Below are 22,892 nucleotides of genomic sequence, written 5' to 3'. Positions count from 1 at the left end.
TCTCTCTCTCTCTCTCCCCACCTCGGGTTTTCTTTCCTAGACTTACTGGAGAGAGTTTGGTCGTCTCACTGACGATTAGAGCCAGCCAGCGCTCTGCCTCAATGCACGTGAGGAATGAATGGGTGTCGGCTTGTATTTTTATCAATCCATTATGTTCCTCTGTATGTAAGCCGCGAATACGTATCTTACTCTTGTTGAACTGTTGTATGTGGCCACACACACACACACACACACACAGAGAGAGAGAGAGAAGAGAGAAGAGAGAGAGAGAGAAGAGAGAGAGAAAAATAAAATAAAAATCAGAACAAAATGAGAAACTTTAGTAGTCAGTACTCGGTCAAGGTAATCCTATCATGAAATAGAAAAAAAAAGGTCCTCGCCAAGATGATACAAAGCTACCCGAGTAAAAGAGTTGATAAATATTTTTATCTCTCTCTCTCTCTCTCTCTCTCTCTCTCTCTCTCTCTCTCTCTCTCTCTCTCTCTCTCTCTCTCTCTCTCTCTTCCCGATTGTTTGTATGGTATTTCATTCATTATTACAAAACAAATTCAAACGCATCTTATTATCTGTGTGGCAGGAATCATTCATTAGACTCTTACTGTTATTATCCTCGAGATGGATAACCCCTCTTATCTGTGTGGTGCAATGAAATATAAAACGCCTCAATCTAAGCTTTTAGATGGTTTATCTAAGGCAGTACAAATGGCCAGAATTTTAAAATTCAGTTTGGTAGAATTTATGGCACATGAAAATTGGGCAATACAAGGTTTTCTTTCACAATTCAGATAAGCATCTAAGTAAACGCAAATTTCCAAAATCTGCTTTTTGCCACTTAAAAATTAGCTATAATACAGAGAATAACTTAGTATAATTACTTCAGTTTGTCGTGCATACGTGCATACAACCATGAATTATGCATTATAATAATAATTACGGTCTCATCATTTCCTGTCTCCATTTCCCCCCGTGTACTGAAATGCCACGGTTGGTTTTTCTTCTTTGACTTCCACAGAACTCCACTGACATCTTTCCTTCAAAAGTAGTCGGTGGCAATATAATGTTAAAAGAAGATTAGGATTCCCATGGATAACTTAAGGATAACTTTATGTTATCCTTAAACAAATTTCCATTTATAATTGTGAAGGAATGGTAAAACCTCTGAAAATACACACGTACACATATTTTGTCCTTATTAAACATATATTCAAAAGCTTTGACAGCAACATCACAGTGGGTCTTAGAAGCTTTGAATTGAGGAGTGAGCATAGAAAAGCAGATTTTACAATGAAGAATTATTTTAGTCCGGTGAATTACGCCCATTTGTAATTTTATTTTATTTTATTTGGTTTTTGTTTTTGCACTAATCAACCGTGCCCGTAATTCACTCTTGAGTTTTGTGTACAAAACCTTGAACAATTCATCATGGAGAGAGTTCACAATAACGGTTATGTGCTGATTTAGTGGTATGCAAATATTTGTAACTTTCAGAAAATGATGGGCAAGATTATTTATCCATGCAAAAACATGTGCATGCAGACAGATTATTTCACATGTCAGCTGACCGAAGGATACATTAACGGAATTTAGTTGACAAAACTGATGACAAAAGTATGGGGCAGCCATCAACATTCTATGTGGAGGGATAAAGCACTTTCCATGATATATTTCTATTCCAGAACGCCCAAAACGAGTGCGTGTTACTGAAGTCTTTAACTCAACTAATGCTTCCCACGTGGGTTATTTTGCGTTTGAAATGGTATACTGCAATTTCATTAAATCTGTATCACTTCATAATCTTTTGCCATAGTTTTGAAGTTTTGTAACGTATTCAAGATTTGATTCCAGTGACCGTGATTTTTATCATTTATAAAAAACTCGAATGATTAATTAGTAAGAAGGCAGCTCGTAAACAATATACATAAATATGAATTATGCAGTCTTAAGATCATTTCGTAGAAAAGTGAAATTAAACCGCATCACTGAATTCCATTCTGACATCATGGGAGAAACACAAACTAAGTAGTAGGAATATCAGAGGAGACTGGGATTATTTTGATGACAATTATGATTCAACAAAAGCACTGTCTTGACTCCACATTTTACAAAGAGTGAATTACTTCTTTTGTATTATTTTATTTTAATTTCAACTATGATAGCAAACATAACTTCCTATTCCATCCTAAGCGTTTAGGGATGAGTCTTTTATATACTTCGCAAAAGGTTAAAAGTCAGAAGCAAGAAGTGAAGCATGAATTTACATTTTCTGCGGCCCATTTGGCCTCAGATGAAGGTCTCATGCAGCCTTAAAGACGCTAAAATTCTTGGGATTGCTCTTAAGACTATTCTGCAATGCATTAAGGAAATTGCATCATGATCATTAGATGAGGGAAATTGAAATACCATTACTTTTATCAAGATACGATCAGTTTCATTAAGTATATGTGAAATTAAAAGAGAGAGAAACACACAGACAGGAACAGCGACCTCATTACCGAAAAGTGCCAATTGCCAATGAAGAGAGTTAAAAAAAAAAAAAAACAGTAGAAAAGAGTTTAGTGAAGATCTCATCAGAAGAAATAAGTTTTTTGTCACTGAGAAACTGTTGAGTGAGATTCGGCGGTGTGGCAGGGTCAAGAATGTCTTTTCTGTTTCTTAGTGCCCCAGTCCTATAAATTTCTCTTTCTAATTGTAATTTATTTATAGGAAGTTCAAGCCATTAAGTTCCATTAGAAGACCTAACAAGTGCAAACGAAAATTATATTCCCAACTGGATTGATTGTGGTAATTGCTAGAAAATGGAGTGAAACCTTGACGATTTTAAATAGAAATATAACTTCATAGGCATTTAGATAATCCGGACTTCGATGTTTATTTCTTTCAGGTGCCTCAATTAGATACAGCATCACTGGTGGGAACCGAGACGGCCTCTTTACCATCGACCAGAAAACGGGACTGATCACACTCGCTGCTTCGCTCGACTACGAACTCTACGACAAGGTAAATAAGGAACGGTTTTTCCCTGGATTCTTGGCCTGTGTCAGACTCCTAAGCTGACATTGCATCATCCGATTATGAAACTTTGCTCATCAACTACTGTTTCGGAGAACTTATTCATGTCATTTGGGGTATTCTCCACATCTTTGGTCCCAGTGGGTCAGCTGTACGGCTAGCTGGACGTCATAGCAATGGGTTCTCAGATTTTTTTTATCATTAATGATGTAAATTTCTTCACAATTCTCTCTCTCTCTCTCTCTCTCTCTCTCTCTCTCTCTCTCTCTCTCTCTCTCTCTCTCTCTCTATTCATATTTTGACTAATCATTTCTGAAACCATAAATTTATAGGCATCTTCAACCTCCAATATTTTCTTCTTGCTGACATTCCGTATGTAAGAGTTTTGCACTTATCTGCTAAATCTGATCTTAAGAAAATCCCTGAATTATATAGCATATAGTTTGATTTTATATTTTTTTTCTAGGATACACCAGTTCTACCGGTTCTGTTTTCTCTCAGCTAACATTCGTAACTTTGGATCTGCTTTAGAATAAACCATTCGCCCACCTCTATTGAAATTTCAGGTGTCCAGATAGCATCAAATCTGTATGGGAGGTATTATGAAGATGGGCGGAATTTGATACACACACACGCATATGCACATACAAACACACACACACACACACACACACACACATATATATATATATATATATATATATATATATATATATATATATATATATATATATATATATATATATATATATATATATATATATGCATATATTGTTACAAGTGGGAGCCGGAGATGCAATCAGTGTGCAATAATTATTAGCCTTGTTAATACTTGGCTACCTACTTGTAAATGGAAGGGGAAAAAAGGAGTGGAAGGTCGCCAGTGAGACCCTGGATGGTACAGTTCTAAGGTTTTATGTACACAAGCAACAGATCGAAAGTTAGATTCAATTAACTTACACAGGGACTCATAATTACCTTCAGTGAAGTAAAGGGGAAAACATATGATTACAGTGTGTAAAAAAAGGGGAAGTTTGACCTCGTTCATTTGGATTAAAAAGGGAAAGAGATCCTCGGTGCAATGGTGTTGAATATATAGCATAATGGTGTACTGGGAACAGGGGAAGAGCGAGTGCAGACATCAATCGAACGTACAACAGCGTCTCCTGATATGCAGAGAGGTTCTGTTGATTATTACAATAAATGTGCAGGCCTGTCATAGGAAATGAACAAAGTCTAAGGCTGGAGGAGGCACTTAATTTCACTTATTAAATTCAACAAACATAGCTGACCAAGCAAAGGGACATTAAATCACTGAGATGCCAGATGTATGAGGTTCACAAGAAAGGAAACTTCGAGATGGAAAACATGAAAATTACAGAAAATAGAATGGGCAAAATTCCCCCCCTGTCTAGACACTTACCTGCTTTGACATAAGAGTTACTCCCATAGCGAGAAAGCAAGGACGAGTCCCATTTAGCTCTTGTATAAATGGTTCTACTGCAATAGGAGTTGTGCGCAAGTTGTCGTCTTAGACAGTGGTGGGGGTGGAGTCTCCCAGGGCTGTTCACTCTCTGTTCTCTGAAAGGTCTTAACTCCTTCACTCTATGGCAGCGTTTGTCTCTCGGCTTTCTTCCCAGGGCAGCCTCTGGCTTCTTTTGGTCACATGACTGGGCTGGTGGCCAGTTCGATCTCGTCTTTACTGGTGTGACCTGGAAAGAGGGGGATTTTTTGCCAGTACGGAGTTTGGAAAAACAAATGATTAAGTCGAAGGTAAAGGAGTGGCACACAATGAGAAGGATTTGCCAGATGGCAGAATGATGCCAAAGCCATTTCCTGTTCACTTTTGCTGGAAAAGTACCTCTTCACACTCTCTTTTTATTTGGTTGTTGCATTGTTGAATATGGGATTGATAACAGGTGGCAGAAGAATGCATATATATATATATATATATATATATATATATATATATATATATATATATATATATATATATATATATATATATATATATATATATATATATATATATATGTATATATATATATATATATATATATATATATATATATATATATATATATATATATATATATATATATATATATATATATATATATATATATATATATATATATATATATATATATAAATGTGTGTGTGTGTGTGTGTGTGTGTGTGTCTGTGTTTTGTGTATGTATGTATGTATACAGTATAAATATATTTTATGACCCTATACCCAGGTCAGATAGGGCCATAATCTCTTACTGTATCTGTTTTGAGAACAGCATCGTATCATCTTACACCCCTAAGACTCTCTGGTAGTGTTGGCCAGCCCTGGGTCAGCAAATTCCTTCTCCCTCGTCGACTTCTCTCACTGAATCAATCCTCAAACAAAGACCTACTGGAATTAAACACTGCGAAACAAAACTAAACTTTATTTTCAAATTTAACGAAAGTAATTCAGCAAAAGCTGCGGACATATAAATGGAAATCATAGCTAATGGCTCTATACCAACCAAACAGGTCAAAAATAGGTCAAAGTCTAGTATATTCCCAATGAGTACATTTTCGACCCCTTAGCGAATCTGAAGAAGACAAGCAAAATTTTTTTTAGTTCCCAAAGCACAAAAAAAATACACATATGGGAATTCCTCCCATGTTATTCAACCATAAATGCTTAAACAAAATACATATTACAGAAATTGAGAAAACAATCTACAGTTGGTAAACAGATATGATTCTTATCTCGACAGATATGATTCTTACCTCGAACCCGCAATGTTCAAATCAGTTCTGGTATCACACACAACACAAGTCTTGGTTTTACTTTTCGAGACTTCAAAAGGTTCAGTGTTGGTCTTCTAATGATTCCCTTTTCTCAGCCTAATCCTTTCACACCTTGGGACTCCGCCCAAAAAACACGCACGAACACACGTTCCTCACCAGAACCTGACACTTCCGGCGAACGTACATACAGTGTCACCTCACATAACGCCATGCCTCGAAAATCCTGACGCCATCCTTACTAAACGAGGAAATGCGTCAGATGATAGCTAAACATTCTCTCAAAGATTTTGGGAAAGTTTTCTTCCCCACTTGTTAATTCAACATCCTTTGTGTATTGTAATTCATAACATACTTGTGACCTACAAGCTTTTTCATATATATATATATATATATATATATATATATATATATATATATATATATATATATATATATATATGTATATGTGTGTGTATGTATGTATGTATGTATGTATGTATGTATATAATATATATATATATATATATATATATATATATATATATATATATATATATATATATATATATATATATATATATATATATATATATATATATATATATATATATATATATATATATATATAGGAGTAAGTCAATAAGTTCCAGGAAAAATTGTTGAATGATGTATTTACACAGGAATGGAAACAACCCAAATACTTGGTAAACAATTATCTGTGATGTAGTGATCCATATAGACTTGTTACCTCAGTCATCCTCTTGCTACCGTGGTGTTAACATCTGCTTCAGAAAAGTAACTTCTGAACCCATAGAAAATAAAAATTTTGAGATGAGCTAACATCAAGTTCCTGACCAAGCTTGATTGGAAACCAGGAAAAATTATTGAAGCTTTGCAACAAGTTTATGGAGATTCTTCTCCATCTAAATCAGTTGTTTATGATTGGATAAAGCGATTTAAGGATGGTCGGAGGACCTCAAAGACAACCCAAGAGAGGGAAGACCATCGACTGCAAAAATAAAAAGAATTGTGGCTTTGGTGCAGAATCTAGTGGATGAAGATCGTCGGATTACTATCGATATGATAGCTAATGAAACTGGGATCTCCATGGTTCCGCATTTTCAATTTTAAATGAAAATCTTGGTTTGAGTAAACTTTCAGCACGTTGGGTCCCAAAAGCGTTGCGCGAAGACCAACTGCATCAAAGAGCTGAACTTTCTCTTGCAGTTTTAACGAAAGATTGAATCAAATGAATCAGAGTTTTTTGACCGGATTGTTACTGGAGATGAAACTTGGATCCATCAATATGACCCAGAAAGTAAAATTCAATCAAAGCAATGGTTACCAAGAGGTTCAGCTGCACCAGTGAAGTTCAAAGTGGCGAGATCTGCCCAGAAGGTTATGGCAACAGTGTTTTGGGACTCCAAAGGAGTGATTTTGATTGATTTCCTTGAAGGACAAAAAACAATCACCGGGAACTACTACAAGGTGTTTTGCAAAAACTGAAGACTGCATTGGCTAAAAACGTCGAGAAAGTTGCACCGCAGAATTTTGTTCCATCATGATAACGCTCCAGCACATTCATCAAGGGTTGCAAAGAAGTCCTGGAAATTTAGGTGGGAAACTCTTCCACATCCTCCTTATAGTCCTGATCTTGCTCCTTCAGATTTTTTCCTGTTCCCAAAACTCAAGGAACACTTAAGAGAGTCCAGTTTGAATCTTTGGATGCTGCTAAACATGCAGTTTCAATATGGTTTAACAGAAAGGCCCCAAATTTCTACAAAGAAGGGTTGCAGAGGTGGAAACAGCGCCTTGAAAAGTGTATAGAGTTAGATGGTAGACATGTAGAAAAATGATGTTTGAATTTCCTTAAATAAAGTATATTGAATTTTTCTGGAACTTTTTACTTACCCTCGTATATATATATATATATATATATATATATATATATATATATATATATATATATATATATATATATATATATATATATATATATATATATATATACATATATATATATATATATATATATATATATATATATATATATATATATATATATATATATATATATATATATATATATATATATATATATATATATATATATATATATGTGTGTGTGTGTGTGTGTGTGTATGTATATGTATATAATATATATACATACATATATACATATATATATATATATATATATATTATATATATGTATATATATATATATATATATATATATATTTATGTATGTATTTGTAATATATATATATATATGTGTGTGTATATTTATATATATATATATATATATATATATATATATATATATATATATATATATATATATATATATATATATATATATATATATATATATATATATATATACATACATTTTATATATATATACATATATATATATATATATATATATATATATATATATATATATATATATATACAGTATATATATATATATATATATATATATATATATATATATATATATATATATATATATATATATATATATATATATATATATATATATATATATATATATATAGGGAGTAATCAAAAAGTTCCAGGAAAAATTCAATATACTCTTTATTTGAGGAAATTCAAACATCATTTTTTCTACATATCTACCATCTAACTCTATACACTTTTCAAGGCGCTGTTTCCACCTCTGCAACCCTTCTTTGTAGAAATTTGAGGCCTTTCTATTAAACCATGTTGAAACTGCATGTTTAGCAGCATCCAAAGATTCAAAACGGACTCCTCTTAAGTGTTCCTTGAGTTTTGGGAACAGGAAAAAAAATCTGAAGGAGCAAGATCAGGACTATAAGGAGGATGTGGAAGAGTTTCCCACCTAAATTTCCGTAGGACTTCTCTTGCAACCCTTGATGAATGTGCTGGAGCGTTATCATGATGGAACAAATTCTGCGGTGCAACTTTCCTCGACGTTTTTAGCCAGTGCAGTCTTCAGTTTTTGCAAAACACCTTTGTAGTAGTTCCCGGTGATTGTTTTTGTCCTTCAAGGAAATCAATCAAAATCACTCCTTTGAGTCCCAAAACACTGTTGCCATAACCTTCTGGGCAGATCTCGCCACTTTGAACTCACTGGTGCAGCTGAACCTCTTGGTAACCATTGCTTTGATTGAATTTTACTTTCTGGGTCATATTGATGGATCCAAGTTTCATCTCCAGTAACAATCCGGTCAAAAAACTCTGATTCATTTGATTCAATCTTCGTTAAAACTGCAAGAGAAAGTTCAGCTCTTTGATGCAGTTGGTCTTCGCGCAACGCTTTGGGACCCAACGTGCTGAAAGTTTACTCAAACCAAGATTTTCATTTAAAATTGAAAATGCGGAACCATGGGGAGATCCCAGTTTCATTAGCTATCATATCGATAGTAATCCGACGATCTTCATCCACTAGATTCTGCACCAAAGCCACAATTCTTTCATTTTTTGCAGTCGATGGTCTTCCTCTCTTGGGTTGTCTTTGAGGTCCTCCCGACCATCCTTAAATCGCTTTATCCAATCATAAACAACTGATTTAGATGGAGAAGAATCTCCATAAACTTGTTGCAAAGCTTCAATAATTTTTCCTGGTTTCCAATCAAGCTTGGTCAGGAACTTGATGTTAGCTCTCATCTCAAAATTTTATTTTCCATGGGTTCAAGAAGTTACTTTTCTGAAGCAGATGTTAACACCACGGTAGCAAGAGGATGACTGAGGTAACAAGTCTATATGGATCACTACATCACAGATAATTGTTTACCAAGTATTTGGGTTGTTTCATTCCTGTGTAAATACATCATTCAACAATTTTTTTCCTGAACTTTTGACTTACCTCGTATATATATATATATATATATATATATATATATATATATATATATATATATATATATATATATATATATATATATATATATATATATATATATATATATATATATTTTTATATGTTTCTGGTGCAGGTGGATCTTATGACTCACAATTATTACTTTACTCGAAAATGGCCTTGTAAGATATAGGACATATAAAACACAAACAAAAAGAAGTACACGGAGCGGAGGGCTCTTCACTAGGGGAAGTGCGTGAAACACGTGGATAGAAAAATAGTTATATTTGATAGCACACAAGGTCAAAGGAAAATTAACTGAAAATAAGTAAATTACTGCAGAGAAGTCCTCCCAAAGGGAGCTTAGGAATGCCAGGAACACGGACCAAGGAGGAATTCTGCTACAGGCGTCTTTCTGAAACGATATTTGGACCCACGTTACACATCTAATGCTGGAATTTGGGGATTGGATTACTCGGGGTGCACTGAAGGCGCCAAGGACTCCCGAGGCGTTACTTGTGACTCAGAGGAAAGAAGCTGTGAACACGTGGGCCTTATTTGAACCAAGGAATATCAGGAACACAAAGTTATAGGCCCAGAGATTAATAAATGCAAAGGGCTAAGTAATCGTGACTAGCAACTCGTTTTGGGTACATTACCACATTTGTAGGGGCGTAGGGCTGACGACGTCTTCTGCCGAGAAACACGTGTGGGAGCGTGGACAAATGGTAGCCTCCCTCTCCAGGTATTTCTTCAAGTCGTAGATTGGGGCGGAAGGGCGCCCTTGGGATGATGAAAAAGGCCGCCGTTTAATGTCAGCTCGCGTTTGGAAGACTTGCAATCCCCTTGCAGTCTTCTAAGGCCACGTGGAATGGAACACGGGGCACACAGGGCGGCGATGGGATCACGTGGTATTTTTTTAGTTGGAAGAGGAGGCAGGGACGGCCCGAGACTTGACTTCTTGGCTTAAACTAGCGAGCGTGTGTGAGGGGAGAGCTATCCTGGCCCTGACCTTTTATTGCTTCTGGACAGGGTAGGGGGCGATGTCCTGACCCAGATCGCCGACCCGGATATCATAGAAAACGATTTTCTTTCCCTGTACCAAAGAAAACAGTGCAAAGCCAGTTTACTGTCCCCAAACTATTATATTTTCTCTGAGCCCCTATTTCCCCCGACCTTCAAAGGTTCAAACCAACCCAAAGCAGGAAGGAGAAGAGTTTCTAGCGGATTTTGGCGCTACTCTTTACAGCTCCTGGCAAGATAATATTCACACCTATAAATAGTGCGAATATTGACAAAAGCAAAAATATATGAAGAAAACGTTCGACTTTATTCTATCTTTTACTTTGCTACAACCTTTACTTTACTTTATTTGTAAACTCTGATGCCACACTAATCAATAACAAACTGAAGGTTTACTTTAGGAGCAGAGTGCAATTTAGAATATACAATAAAAGGGTAAACTTGCTTGCAAATTAATTATTGCTCAAATACTTCCTAAGTACTGTTTCTACCCATTCTTTATTCGATTTACTTTACTGGGGTAATAAGGCGCTCAAAAGAAAATAAACAAAGAACACTTCAAAATTTCAAAATAACAACAACAAAATAAAACAAACAAGGCAGAATTTAAAAGGGAAACAAATGTAAACCCACTGATTCCTTAATGCTATCCTGGAATTACAGGCATGCTATTACTTGTGCCTTGAAGAGGCGGCATTCGTGACAATACACTGTAGGTATTAAATAATATCCCCTTTACCAAAATTGTAATAATAGAATTCAATTCTTCTTTTCAATCGACCTCCAATTGTTCACAAGCTCGACGAGCATAACTAATATTTCCACGAACGCTAATCTGAAGGGGCAAGAACTTGACAGCTGTGAGGCAAAGAGATTATTCATCTGGGTTTTAACTCGCCAACTTAAATGACGCTAAATTTTTACGTCTGCAGCTTACAACTCTCGGTGTAAGCTATAAATAGACTCTCGACTTATGAATGGGAGGATAAACAAATGAAGGGGAAAATGGACAAGGATAACATTCTCCACAGGGATCTAAAAAAAAAAAATGTAAATAAAAATAAAGGAAACTACACAGAACAACAACGAAGGATATTACTTCATACTAAAGGGCGGGCCGCACCGTGCGTGATTAAAAAGGCAACGTTAAAATTCGTAAGGGCAGGAGTCTTGTGACTCAAGATTCGTAAAAAAATAAAAGATTAAATGCAAAAGTAAATAATATACGTAGAAAATAAAGGATAACAGAGTGAGGTATTTATGATTTACTTCTTTTTCTAACTTCCGTCGCCAACAGACGACGGTCAGAGCTAACTCTCAGCCCAAGGGCGGGAAAAAGAAACCCAAAGGGCGCGACCCCTTCAGGAAGAGTTGACACGCCTGCCTTGTGCCAAAGGACGGGCGTAAGGGCGTGCCACTTCCCACTCTGTCTCTCTTACTGCTTCAAAAATAAAATTATTTATACATTTCAAAAGGGGATGATATCCCATATGTTAACTATGTCTTGCGGTGGTAAGTAAGGGAAAGTGTGAAGGAAAGATCGATAGAGAAGGATGAGGGATAGAAATTCCAAAGGAAAGGAAGAAGATAGCGGAAGGCCTTGACATCCTCTCCTGGATGAAAGGTGGCAAGACGTTCAAGAGATGAAGAAGGGGGCCCTATGCCAAGTTTGCACAGGGCCCAGAAGAGCTCAGGGCTCCTTGTGGACTACCTGCGATCGCCCACACCCGTGGTAACTCCGCTGCGAACCTCTCCTCCTTGGACCGTTGTCCTTGGCCGGGGAATCGGAGGGCCTGAGGCCAAAGGGCGGCAAGGGGTGCCATCTGGGTCAGCTGCTGCGACAACTGACACAGGAATTTTGTTCGCCATCTCGGACATTAACCGGCGCAGATCGCAGAGTTCATCGGCCCAGGAAGGCGGGCAGAATCATGACTCGCGGAAGAATCTGCAAGGGCGGCGAGAGAGGGGACGGCCGGAGGGGGTGGGGTCGACTTGCTTGCCAGGGTGACCAGCTCAGGCACTGACATTGGCACTGGCGCTGGTGGCGATGTGGTGGTGGTCTCGTCTGTCTGGACGGACGGAGACTGGCACTGCTCAGTGCGCTGAAGGGGCACTGGCAGAGGGAGCTGAAGGCCGAGATTCTCCTGAAGGAGATCTGGCTGAGGCCTCGGCACTGGCACGGATGCCGTGCGGGCACTGGACTCGGATTTGGATGATTTATTGGGACACTGGACCACGGAATGGTGGTGGCTTGAAATGGGACGTAAAGTCTTGGCCCAGGAGGACGTCATAGTCTCCTGGAATGTGTTTCGCTACGGCGGAGGCGAAGGGTCCTGGCTCTGTGGGGTCGGGTGACCCTCAGTTGGACCGTGGGAGGATCATTTTAAAATTGTTAATGCCCTCAATGGTGACGAGCTTGCGTCGGTCTATTATAGCTCCATGGGAACTTTGTCCCTCCTTATGAGGGAAATTTGCGCGCCGGAGTCGTCAAATGCCTTGACCTGGCGTGCTGAGTATTTACCTCGAGGAGGTGCCACATAGATGGGACCCTCGGCAGGAGGGCCTAAGGACTCGGGATTCGTTACTGCCAGGGCGACGGCGGGAGTTCCTGCCTTATTATTTCTAGGGCATTTTGCCCATGAGGAAGAGTGGCCATAAACCTTGCACGCCGTGCAAAAAGGTTTGGCTGAAATCTCTTCGCACTGCCCGGCAGAGGGCGCAGGCGACTTATTAGGGGCTGTCGAGAGAGAGACGCGGGTGGTTTACTGCGGCATTGCTCCTTGGCATGCCCGATCTTTTTACAGAACCCGCATTACCGACGGGCTTCTGTGATTGCCCATTCTTCGGCGGAGGGGCACCCGATAGGTAGGCGGGTGGCGTAATTTTGCGCTGCAGCGAGCTCTCCTGGGGGTGATGGGTGTCCCATAGATCCGCTATTCGGCAGCAATCAGCTAAGGTGGGGGCTCCTTCTCGGCGATGTGCGTGGCGAGGGCCGGCAGGGTGTAGAGTAGGAAGTTCTCTATTTGTATTTGTTCGATAGCATCGTTGAGGGTCGTAACCCCACGGCCTCGAACCATTTGGCACGGGCACGCTCGGACTTGTAGGCCCAGTCTGCCCAGGTTTGATTGGCCCCTTCACTAGCCCGCGCCAGCGCTCCTCCAGCGTTCAGGGGGTTATCTCTGCACGCCTTGGCAATAGTCTGGCGGACGACCTCCCAATTTTCCTGCTCCTCCGGCGGGAGGGCCCTGTAGAGCAATCAGGGCCTTCCCTCCAAGGAACTTGCCCAACACCAGGGAGAGTTCGGCGGCACTCAGGGGCAGGCCTTTAGCACTGTCTCGGCGCTGTCGAGCCACACCTCGGCTCAGCCTCCGTCCACTTTCGGCATGCAGGCGAGAGCCTGGCTGAAGGCACTCATCCCCTGGGGGCAGGTGGAGGCGAAGGGCCACTCTGTTGCAGCATTGCGAGTTCATGGGCACGCTGCTTGTCCCTTTCTTCCCTCTCGGCTTCTTTCTCGTTTCTCCTGGGCCAGTCTTTCTGCTGCGTCTCGTTTCTCCTGAGCCTGTCTTTCTGCTTCTACTTGTCTCTCCTGAGCCTGTCTTTCTGCCTGTATGGCGTCCATCCTCTCCTGTACCCAGTCTCTTAGTTCTCTCCCGGAAAGGCCGAGTTCCTTCCCTGAGGACATGAAGAACTTGAAATCCTCGCTCTGCTGAGACCGTGTCGACATTTTGCAGGCGGGGAGGGACGCTAGTAACACACAGAATTAATTTCCCAGAGCTGTGGGAATCTTGGACACTTTTTCAAAGGACGTATGATTGGTCTCCCGATTTACCGACGAAGCGGGCTGATTGGGGACGATGAATTTAGCAATGATTGGTCTCCCTATTTACCGACGAAGCGGGCTGATTGGGGACGATGAATTAGCAATGATTGGTCTCCCTATTTACCGACGAAGCGGGCTGATTGGGGACGATGAATTAGCGATGATTGGTCTCCCCGATTTACCTGACGGAGCGGGCTGATTGGGGACGATGAATTTAGCAATGATTGGTATCCCTATTTACCGACGAAACGGGCTGATTGGGGACGATGAATTAGCGATGATTGGTCTCCTATTTACCGACAAAAACGGGCTGATTGGGGACGATGAATTAGCAATGATTTGGTCCCAATTTACCGACGAAGCGGGCTGATTGGGGACGATGAATTTAGCAATGATTGGTGTCCCGATTTACCGACGAAGCGGGCTGATTGGGGACGGTGAATTAGCAATGATTGGTCTCCCGATTTACCGACGGAGCTGGCTGATTGGGGACGATGAATTTAGCAATGATTGGTCTCCTATTTACCGACGAAGCGGGCTGATTGGGGACGATGAATTTAGCAATGATTGGTCTCCCGATTTACCGACGAAGCGGGCTGATTGGGGACGATGAATTAGCAATGATTGGTCTCCCGATTTACCGACGAAGCGGGCTGATTGGGGACGATAAATTAGCAATGATTGGTCTCCCGATTTACCGACGAAAGGGCTGATTGGGGACGATGAATTAGCGATGATTGGTCTCCCGATTTACCGACGAAGCGGGCTGATTGGGGGACGATGAATTAGCAATGATTGGTCTCCCGATTTACCGACGAAGCGGACTGATTGGGGACGATTAGTTAGCAATGATTGGTCTCCCAAGGTAACGACAAACGGGCTGACTTGGGGACAAGACAGGGATGTATAGGTCTCCCTGATTACCGACAAAACGGGCTTACTTGGGGACTAGATTGGGATATATATTTAGGTCTCCCGAATTACCGACGAAACGGGCTCACTCGGGGACTGAATGGAAATGAATTGGTCTCACCAACGGACCGACGACACGGATTTATTGGGGACAAGAATAGAATTTATAGGCGCCCGAATTTCCGCACAGACGACGTCTGATCAGCGAGGGCGCTAGTTTTAATGACTTATGGGAGAAGTGTTATTCTCAGGGCAATTAGGTGGGTGGCCATCCCACATTCACAACAGATAGGCAACACACGCAGCCGTAGTAAAGCACAAAACAAACACAAAAAAACAGAACACAGAACATATAATGTCAGACCCCCAATAATGCAAAACAATTTGGTAGAGCGAAGCAAATCAAACAAACAAATGTTTTCCTAACTGGGCCATGGAATGGACGGTCAAGGCCGTCTGCGCCAAATGAATGAACGACGTAAACACGGTTGTTGACCCTTTTCGTCCTGGGCGTATAATATACGCTTTGCTCCTATTTCTAAAACGAGAGAGAGAGGGGGTAAAAATGCGTCAGCAATGCTAATCTGACTTTCGAACACGTGGTTGACGTCGAGGTCTCGCGCTTATATCTAATGATTCGGTTTCGAAATCACTCGTTTCTACAGGAGGAATATGCGCACTATTCCTTTAATGATTTATCACCTGTATAACCTAATTGAATGGCATGCAAGCCGCGTGCAAAGGCTTCCAAAGCTAAGTTTTCGGCGATTTCTCTCTCGTTTCCTCGGACATGCGCCCTACTATATAAAAAAAATTCCTAGGACTAGTCACGTTTTCTACAGCGTCCTACGCTAAATAAACACAGTTTACTTACGCAGAATTTCCTTGGCCTGTTGCGCTGGCTTTTCAAAGGTTCGTAATCTGTCTCGTATCCAGCTTAGCTGAGCTAATTGCTGATTTCACAAATTGCAACACAAACAACAAAGGGAAGAGGGGGATGCAATCATTACGAGAATCACTGGTCAGGTCGCCATTTTTATATGTTTCCTGGTGCAGGTGGATCTTATGACTCCACAATTATTACTTTACTCGAAAATGGCCTTGTAAGATACCCAGGACATATAAAAACACAAACAAAAAAGAAGTACACGGAGCGGAGGGCTCTTCACTAGGGAAGTGCGTGAAACACGTGGATATAAAAATAGTTATATTTGATAGCACACAAGGTCAAAAGGAAAATTAACTGAAAATACGGTAAATTACTGCCGTAGAAGTCCTCCCAAAGGGGGAGCTTGGGAATGCCAGGAACACGGACCAAGGATAATTCTGCTATAGGCGTCTTTCTGAAACGATATTTGGACCCACGTTACACATCTAATGCTGGAATTTGGGGATTGATTACTCAGAGGGATGCACTGAAGGCGCCAAGGACTCCCGAGGCGTTACTTGTGACTCAGAGGAAAGAAGCTGTGAACACGTGGGCCTGGCTTGAACCAAGGAATATCAGGGAACACAAAGTTATAGGCCCAGAGATTAATAAATGCAAAAGGGCTAAGTAATCGTGACTAGCAACTCGTTTTGGGTACATTACCACATTTGTAGGGGCGTAGGGCTGACGACGTCTTCTGCCGAGAAACACGTGTGGGAGCGTGGACAAATGGTAGCCTCCCTCTCCAAGGTATTTCTTCAAGTCGTAGATTGGGGCGGAAAAGGGCGCCCTTGGGATGATGAAAAGGCCGCCGTTTAATGTCAGCTCGCGTTTGGAAGACTTGCAATCCCCCTTGCAGTCTTCTAAGGCCACGTGGAATGGAACACGGGGCACACAGGGCGGCGATGGGATCCACGTGGCGGCGAGCGGAAGAGGAGGGCAGGGGCAACGGCCCGAGACTTGACTTCTTGGCTTAAACTAGCGAGCGCGTGTGAGGGAGAGCTATCCTGGCCCTGACCTTTTATTGCTTCTGGACAGGGGTAGGGGGGGGGCGATGTCCTGACCCAGATCGCCGACCCGGATATCATAGAAAACGATTTTCTTTCCCTGTACCAAAGAAAACAGTGCAAAGCCAGTTTACTGTCCCCAAACTATTATATTTTCTCTGAGCCCTATTTCCCCGACCTTCAAAGGTTCAAACCAACCAAAGCAGGGAAGGAGAAGAGTTTCTAGCAGGATTTTTAGCTATATTTACAATATATATATATATATATATATATATATATATATATATATATATATATATATATATATATATATATATATATATATATATATATATATATATATATATATATATACATTTTTTATAAAGGATATAATATGTGTGTGTTTGTGTGTCTATGTTCCAGCAAAATTCTGAAATGCGCTGAGCAATTTCAACCAAACTTGGTATACTATGACTTACTAACTGGAAAAGAATACTGTGGGAGTAAGACATCACTAACACCAAAGGGCATCAAAAGGCACCAAAGGGCACTAAAGGGAGTTGGGGTGAGAAGGGCTTCCCTGAAATTGGGCTGGTTCTGCCTGCAGACTTAGTAACTAAATAAACTTTACAGTTTTATCATAACTTATTTTGTTATACATTTGACTTGCTAACTGGAAAAAGAATACTGTGGGGGTAAGACATCACTGGAACCAAAGGGGATGGGGATGGGAAGGGGGTGACATGTAAAAATAACCGAAAACGACAGATACTATTGTCTAATCCATAGTTTTCGAGGTAGCTGAGATGAATAGTGACACTCCCGATGCCCTTTAAGTCCAAGTTCAGTCCCACAGGAAGGGAGGGGTGTGGAGGGGTGAAATATAAAATGTCAAAAATGTTGGGCAATGTAGATGAAGCAACTATCGTACAGGGAAGGGAGAGGGTGAAAGAGTTTTTATCCCACAGATACCACTCATTCCAATGGATCTTCCTTTAAACTTTAAGAGATTGCAATTTCTAATGAGACTTGCGTTCTCAATCACAATCAACAAGGCACAGGGACAGTCTATTAAGTACTGTGGAGTGAATTTGAGATAGTCATGTTTTTTCCCATGGACAGCTTTATGTTGCTTGCTCAAGGGTGGGTTCACCTAAGAATTTATTTATTCTTGCTCCAGATGGTGAAACTAAAAATGTTTACAATCAAGTTTTGTGTTAAAGTAGTATTATAGTGAATTTTTGAAAGATTTTACTTTATAATTTGTATACTGTATTTAAATTTTTAAAAACCTATAAATAAAAATTCTTTAATATTACACTATAGATAGAGTTGATTTCTTTACCTGTCTAATAGAAGGCTTGGATAAATAAATATCCAGGTGTGTTCTACGTTTTGGGTTTGTTCTGTGCTTTGGGTGTGTTCTATGCTTTGGTTATATTCCACGGTCTGAGTGTGTTCTACAATTTGAGTTTTTACCGTGTAACGCTGGGTATGTTAGCTAGTAAGTATATATATATATATATATATATATATATATATATATATATATATATATATATATATATATATATATATATATATATATATATATACTATATATATGTATATATATGGATATGGATAATGCTTTTATACAGAAAATCTCTAACACTAACTGCTTTATACATGTTCACAGAAGGCAAGGAGATGTGTAATTTTTTTTGTTCATTCCATATAATAAAGTTTTTTTTGTGTGTTTTTTTTTGCTGCCTGTGATCTTCACATTGATCTCATATGTATGAGATTCTATCTTTCTTTCTGATCACCGAGATGAATAAATCAAAGGTTATCTTTCTAGTTACTGACCCACGCTCTCCTTTGGTGGAATGTCTCCTTTCTTCCTCTGTATCAGTAATATTTCATTTAGTGCTCCACTTGAGATTGTGATTCTTTCCCTTCCTATTCATTCCAAACCTCCTGTTAACTCCTATCCAGTCAATACGTTCCTCATTCCTTTGTGAAAGTCATTAACTTCATTTTTCCCTCTACTGACAGTTTTCCATGTATTCTCCCCAACTGCTAGTGGCGGATCTTGCCATTATTTTTTGTCCAGACATTAATTTCTCTTTCCATTTTATTTTCTTGTATTATAATAATAGACACGTTATAACGTTATGCTAAATACACCAGTAAATGAAAACTCGTATAGGACAAAGATATCCAGTATATTTGTCAATCTTTCATATATTTCCTAGAGAAATGCTTTTGGAAAGTTCTTCATCTATTTTAGTTATTGTATTTTATTTGAAAATGATGATGATGATGATTTTATGTGGGTAGTAGACCCTCTTTCAAGCGGTAATTTTGAAAGTGATTGCTGTGTCAGCTGCATTCAGTTTTTATAGTTTCTCTATTTTTCTAATAACTGATTATTCTTGGTTACTGCATTGTGTCAGTAACTCTCCGATACTTGTCATTGCTGGAGAGGGAAATAGTCGTAAATCAGGATATAATTTATTTCTGGCTTACACAAGATGTGTCCGGTAACTGACATCTGGAGGGCATGGTCTGTAGAGTTTCTCAGGTTGTTAGAGCTGTTATTCAACTTCAGGTGTGATTCTAGGCCAACGTTTCCCTCAGTCTCTGTTGAGCATGTTCACGGTAAAGGGCGGGAGTAGGCTGATGTTCATGCTGAGTCCTGCACTTTATATACAGGGTGGTCAGCAGGGTGTCAACTGTATGCTGACCGCTGATTGGCTGAGGCGAAATGAGCGCCGTTGATTGGCTGGCATTAATTTTCCTCAAGGCAGACTCAAGCTTGATGATTTTCAATGCTGTAGTCTCGCTGAACGGCAGGGCTGGTGTGTGGCGTAACTGCGTGGTTCGTGACGTTGCGTGATGTTACTGCCTGGTATTATCCAGTGATTATTTTCATTGGTCGCTGGGTGGCTCACTGATCTTGCATTTTGGGGCCAAGTTTCACTTGGTATGGTGTCTTTGCAGGCCTTTGCACAGTGGGTCGTCTAATGCCGGTGGGTAGGAAAAAGAACTTCCTGGGTTTTATTTAATGAGGGCTTGAGTCTGCCTTGAGGAAAATTAATGCCAGCCAATCAACGACGCTCATTTCGCCTCAGCCAATCAGCGGTCAGCATACAGTTAACACCCTGCTGACCATCCCGTATAAAAAGAGTAGTACTCGGCATGAACATCAATCTACTCCCGTCCTTCGCTGTGAACATGCTTATCAGACTGCGGGAAACGTAGCCTAGAATCACACCTGAAGTTGAATAACAACTCTACAGATCTGAGAAACTCTACGGACCAAGATATCCAGATTTCAGTTACCTGACGCATCTGGTATACCCCAGAAATAAACTATATCCTAATTTACGACTATTTCTCTCTCTAGTAATGACAAGTATCGAAGAGTTACTGGCACAATACAGTAACCATAAAAAGTCCGTTATTATAAAAATGGAGAAAACTCTATATTATTATTATTATTATTGTTATTATTTCTGTGATAGTTTGTCCTTTACTTTTTATGGGTAGGTTCATCGTGCTAGTGCAGTCTTAAATATAGTTTTTTTAATTCTCCATTTAATTTACAATCAGAGTTAATGCTGAGTCAGTACGAAGTAGTAATTGTCATTCTGGAAAGCCATGAATAGTAATTGCAATATCTAAATTACAAACTAAATTCGTCTAAGTATTTCTTTAGTCACTTGACTCCGTATACTTCACTCACTAGAAGAATGTACCATTGACGACACAGACACAGCAAAAGATATAACATGGATCTATCTGTGACAAATTCAAATTAACTAAGTTCCACTGATTATTTTCTTCTTTCTCTTTCTATCAAAGTTGCATTAGCTGAAATTTTTTGCTGTTAATGGACCATTGCGTAGTGTATTTTTCCATGCATCCCCTTAGCTAGCAGGGAAACGGGGAAAAAGCGTCCTGAAAAACAAAAATTTTGTTGGACAACAGCGCCTTTACACTTTTATCGGAACGCAGATTATATGTTGGCAACCAGAAAATGGCGGAATCAAAACCAGACGTCAGCTCCCGGCCTCTCATCTGAGGTGCATAACCGGAGGAAATCGTTCGCTTGTACAATTTCAGTTACCTTGAGTTATGGAGATCCAATGCAGATTTTTAAATCTCCCTTTGTTTCTGGCGAGCACACGAACATTCCAGAGGAAGGATATTTTCTTGCCGGCGCTTCCTAATGCAGCTAAATGTCTAATTTAAAGATAAAATTATTTATCTCGGCGTTTGAGTTGTGGTTGAGAGAGAGAGAGAGAGAGAGAGAGAGAGAGAGAGAGAGAGAGAGAGAGAGAGAGAGAGAGAGAATGTGTGTGCGTGTTCATTTTTTTTCATTACCTTACGATGAGTTACATGGTATCACTAGTGATCGTTAAATACTTGTGAGTTTTTTGACACTAGCCTGTCGATATAATCAGATGACCTTTTTATCTGTTAAAGAAATAATAATAATAATAATAATAATAATAATAATAATAATAATAATAATAATAATAATAATAATAATAATAATATGAAACCCAAAGTTTACCAAGTGTAAATTGTCACTAAATTCCTCTTTTCATATAATTCTAAATATCAGAGATGAAGAGGAGTAATATAAAATGAAGCATGAGGTACTTGCAGCATTATGATATTAGGCCAACTTTACCTTATATGGATGGATGTACCGTCATATCCACGGCACGAATCCTATTGCATGTTAAGTATTCCTGAGATGATGATATATTTAACCATTCGTCTCTTCAATGGCACTGATTTCCAAGCATCGTCGGTAATGAGGGGATTGGGGATTGTTTATTACTGAAGTTGGAATTCCTCGCCCACTATGTTCAGTGAGAAACAAATGTTCGTTTTGTACGCCAATGCAGGAACCCAACAGAATGAATCAGGGTATTGCGTTGCCAAGATGCCATTCACTGAAACAACCGGAAATGGAAGAATTAGTCAATCGAGTTGGAAATAAATTAATTTTTTTATCTGACAAATGGTATGGATGGCTATGAACCTTGCTCTTCAATAAATGTGTTTTATATATATATATATATATATATATATATATATATATATATATATATATATATATATATATATATATATATATATATATCTGTGAGTGTGTGTGTGTGAAAACTTAAGTGTAATGTTATATATTTCGTTTTTTCTTTTAGCTAAGCATTCTTTGAGATATTCTAGGCAAAGGTAAATGCGAATCAGTGCCTACGTATTCACGAGTCAATGCTGAGAAAGGCCCGTCGTCCGTCTCGCTTCCCATGGAGACAGGGTATCGTTCCTTGGGTGATGTTCTGGCCATGTCGGAATGTTCCGATAACCAGATGTCGTCAAGTTCCGGAGGAGTGTTCGTTCGTGAGTTCGCTGTCATGGGCGTGTCATAGGAAGTGTGAATATTCCATTTTGAGTACAAGCTAGATATTCAGGTCTTGATTTCCTAGTGAAAAGATCCGCTTTGCTGGAAAAATTTGTGTACTGCCTGTGAGGTGAGCTTAGGCTTTGTTTTTTTAAAAACCCGAATGGGTTTTAATAACTTTGTTTAACATG

At 39.3% G+C, this 22,892-nt stretch overlaps 1 protein-coding gene across 1 annotated transcript in view; it reads left to right on the top strand.

Moving 5' to 3' along the window:
- Positions 1-22,892, top strand: part of LOC136843755 (putative neural-cadherin 2) — a 304,092-nt gene that overhangs the window by 140,378 nt on the left and 140,822 nt on the right. The window contains 1 exon segment of the mRNA XM_067112419.1: positions 2,882-2,997. Within this exon segment, the coding sequence (XP_066968520.1) occupies positions 2,882-2,997 (116 nt within the window).

The sequence above is a fragment of the Macrobrachium rosenbergii genome, chromosome 12, assembly GCF_040412425.1.
Source record: "Macrobrachium rosenbergii isolate ZJJX-2024 chromosome 12, ASM4041242v1, whole genome shotgun sequence".
In the NCBI taxonomy this organism is placed as follows: Eukaryota; Metazoa; Arthropoda; class Malacostraca; order Decapoda; family Palaemonidae; genus Macrobrachium; species Macrobrachium rosenbergii.
Note: the sequence above shows the minus strand (reverse complement) of the source record. Positions and strands in the feature narration are given on the sequence as shown.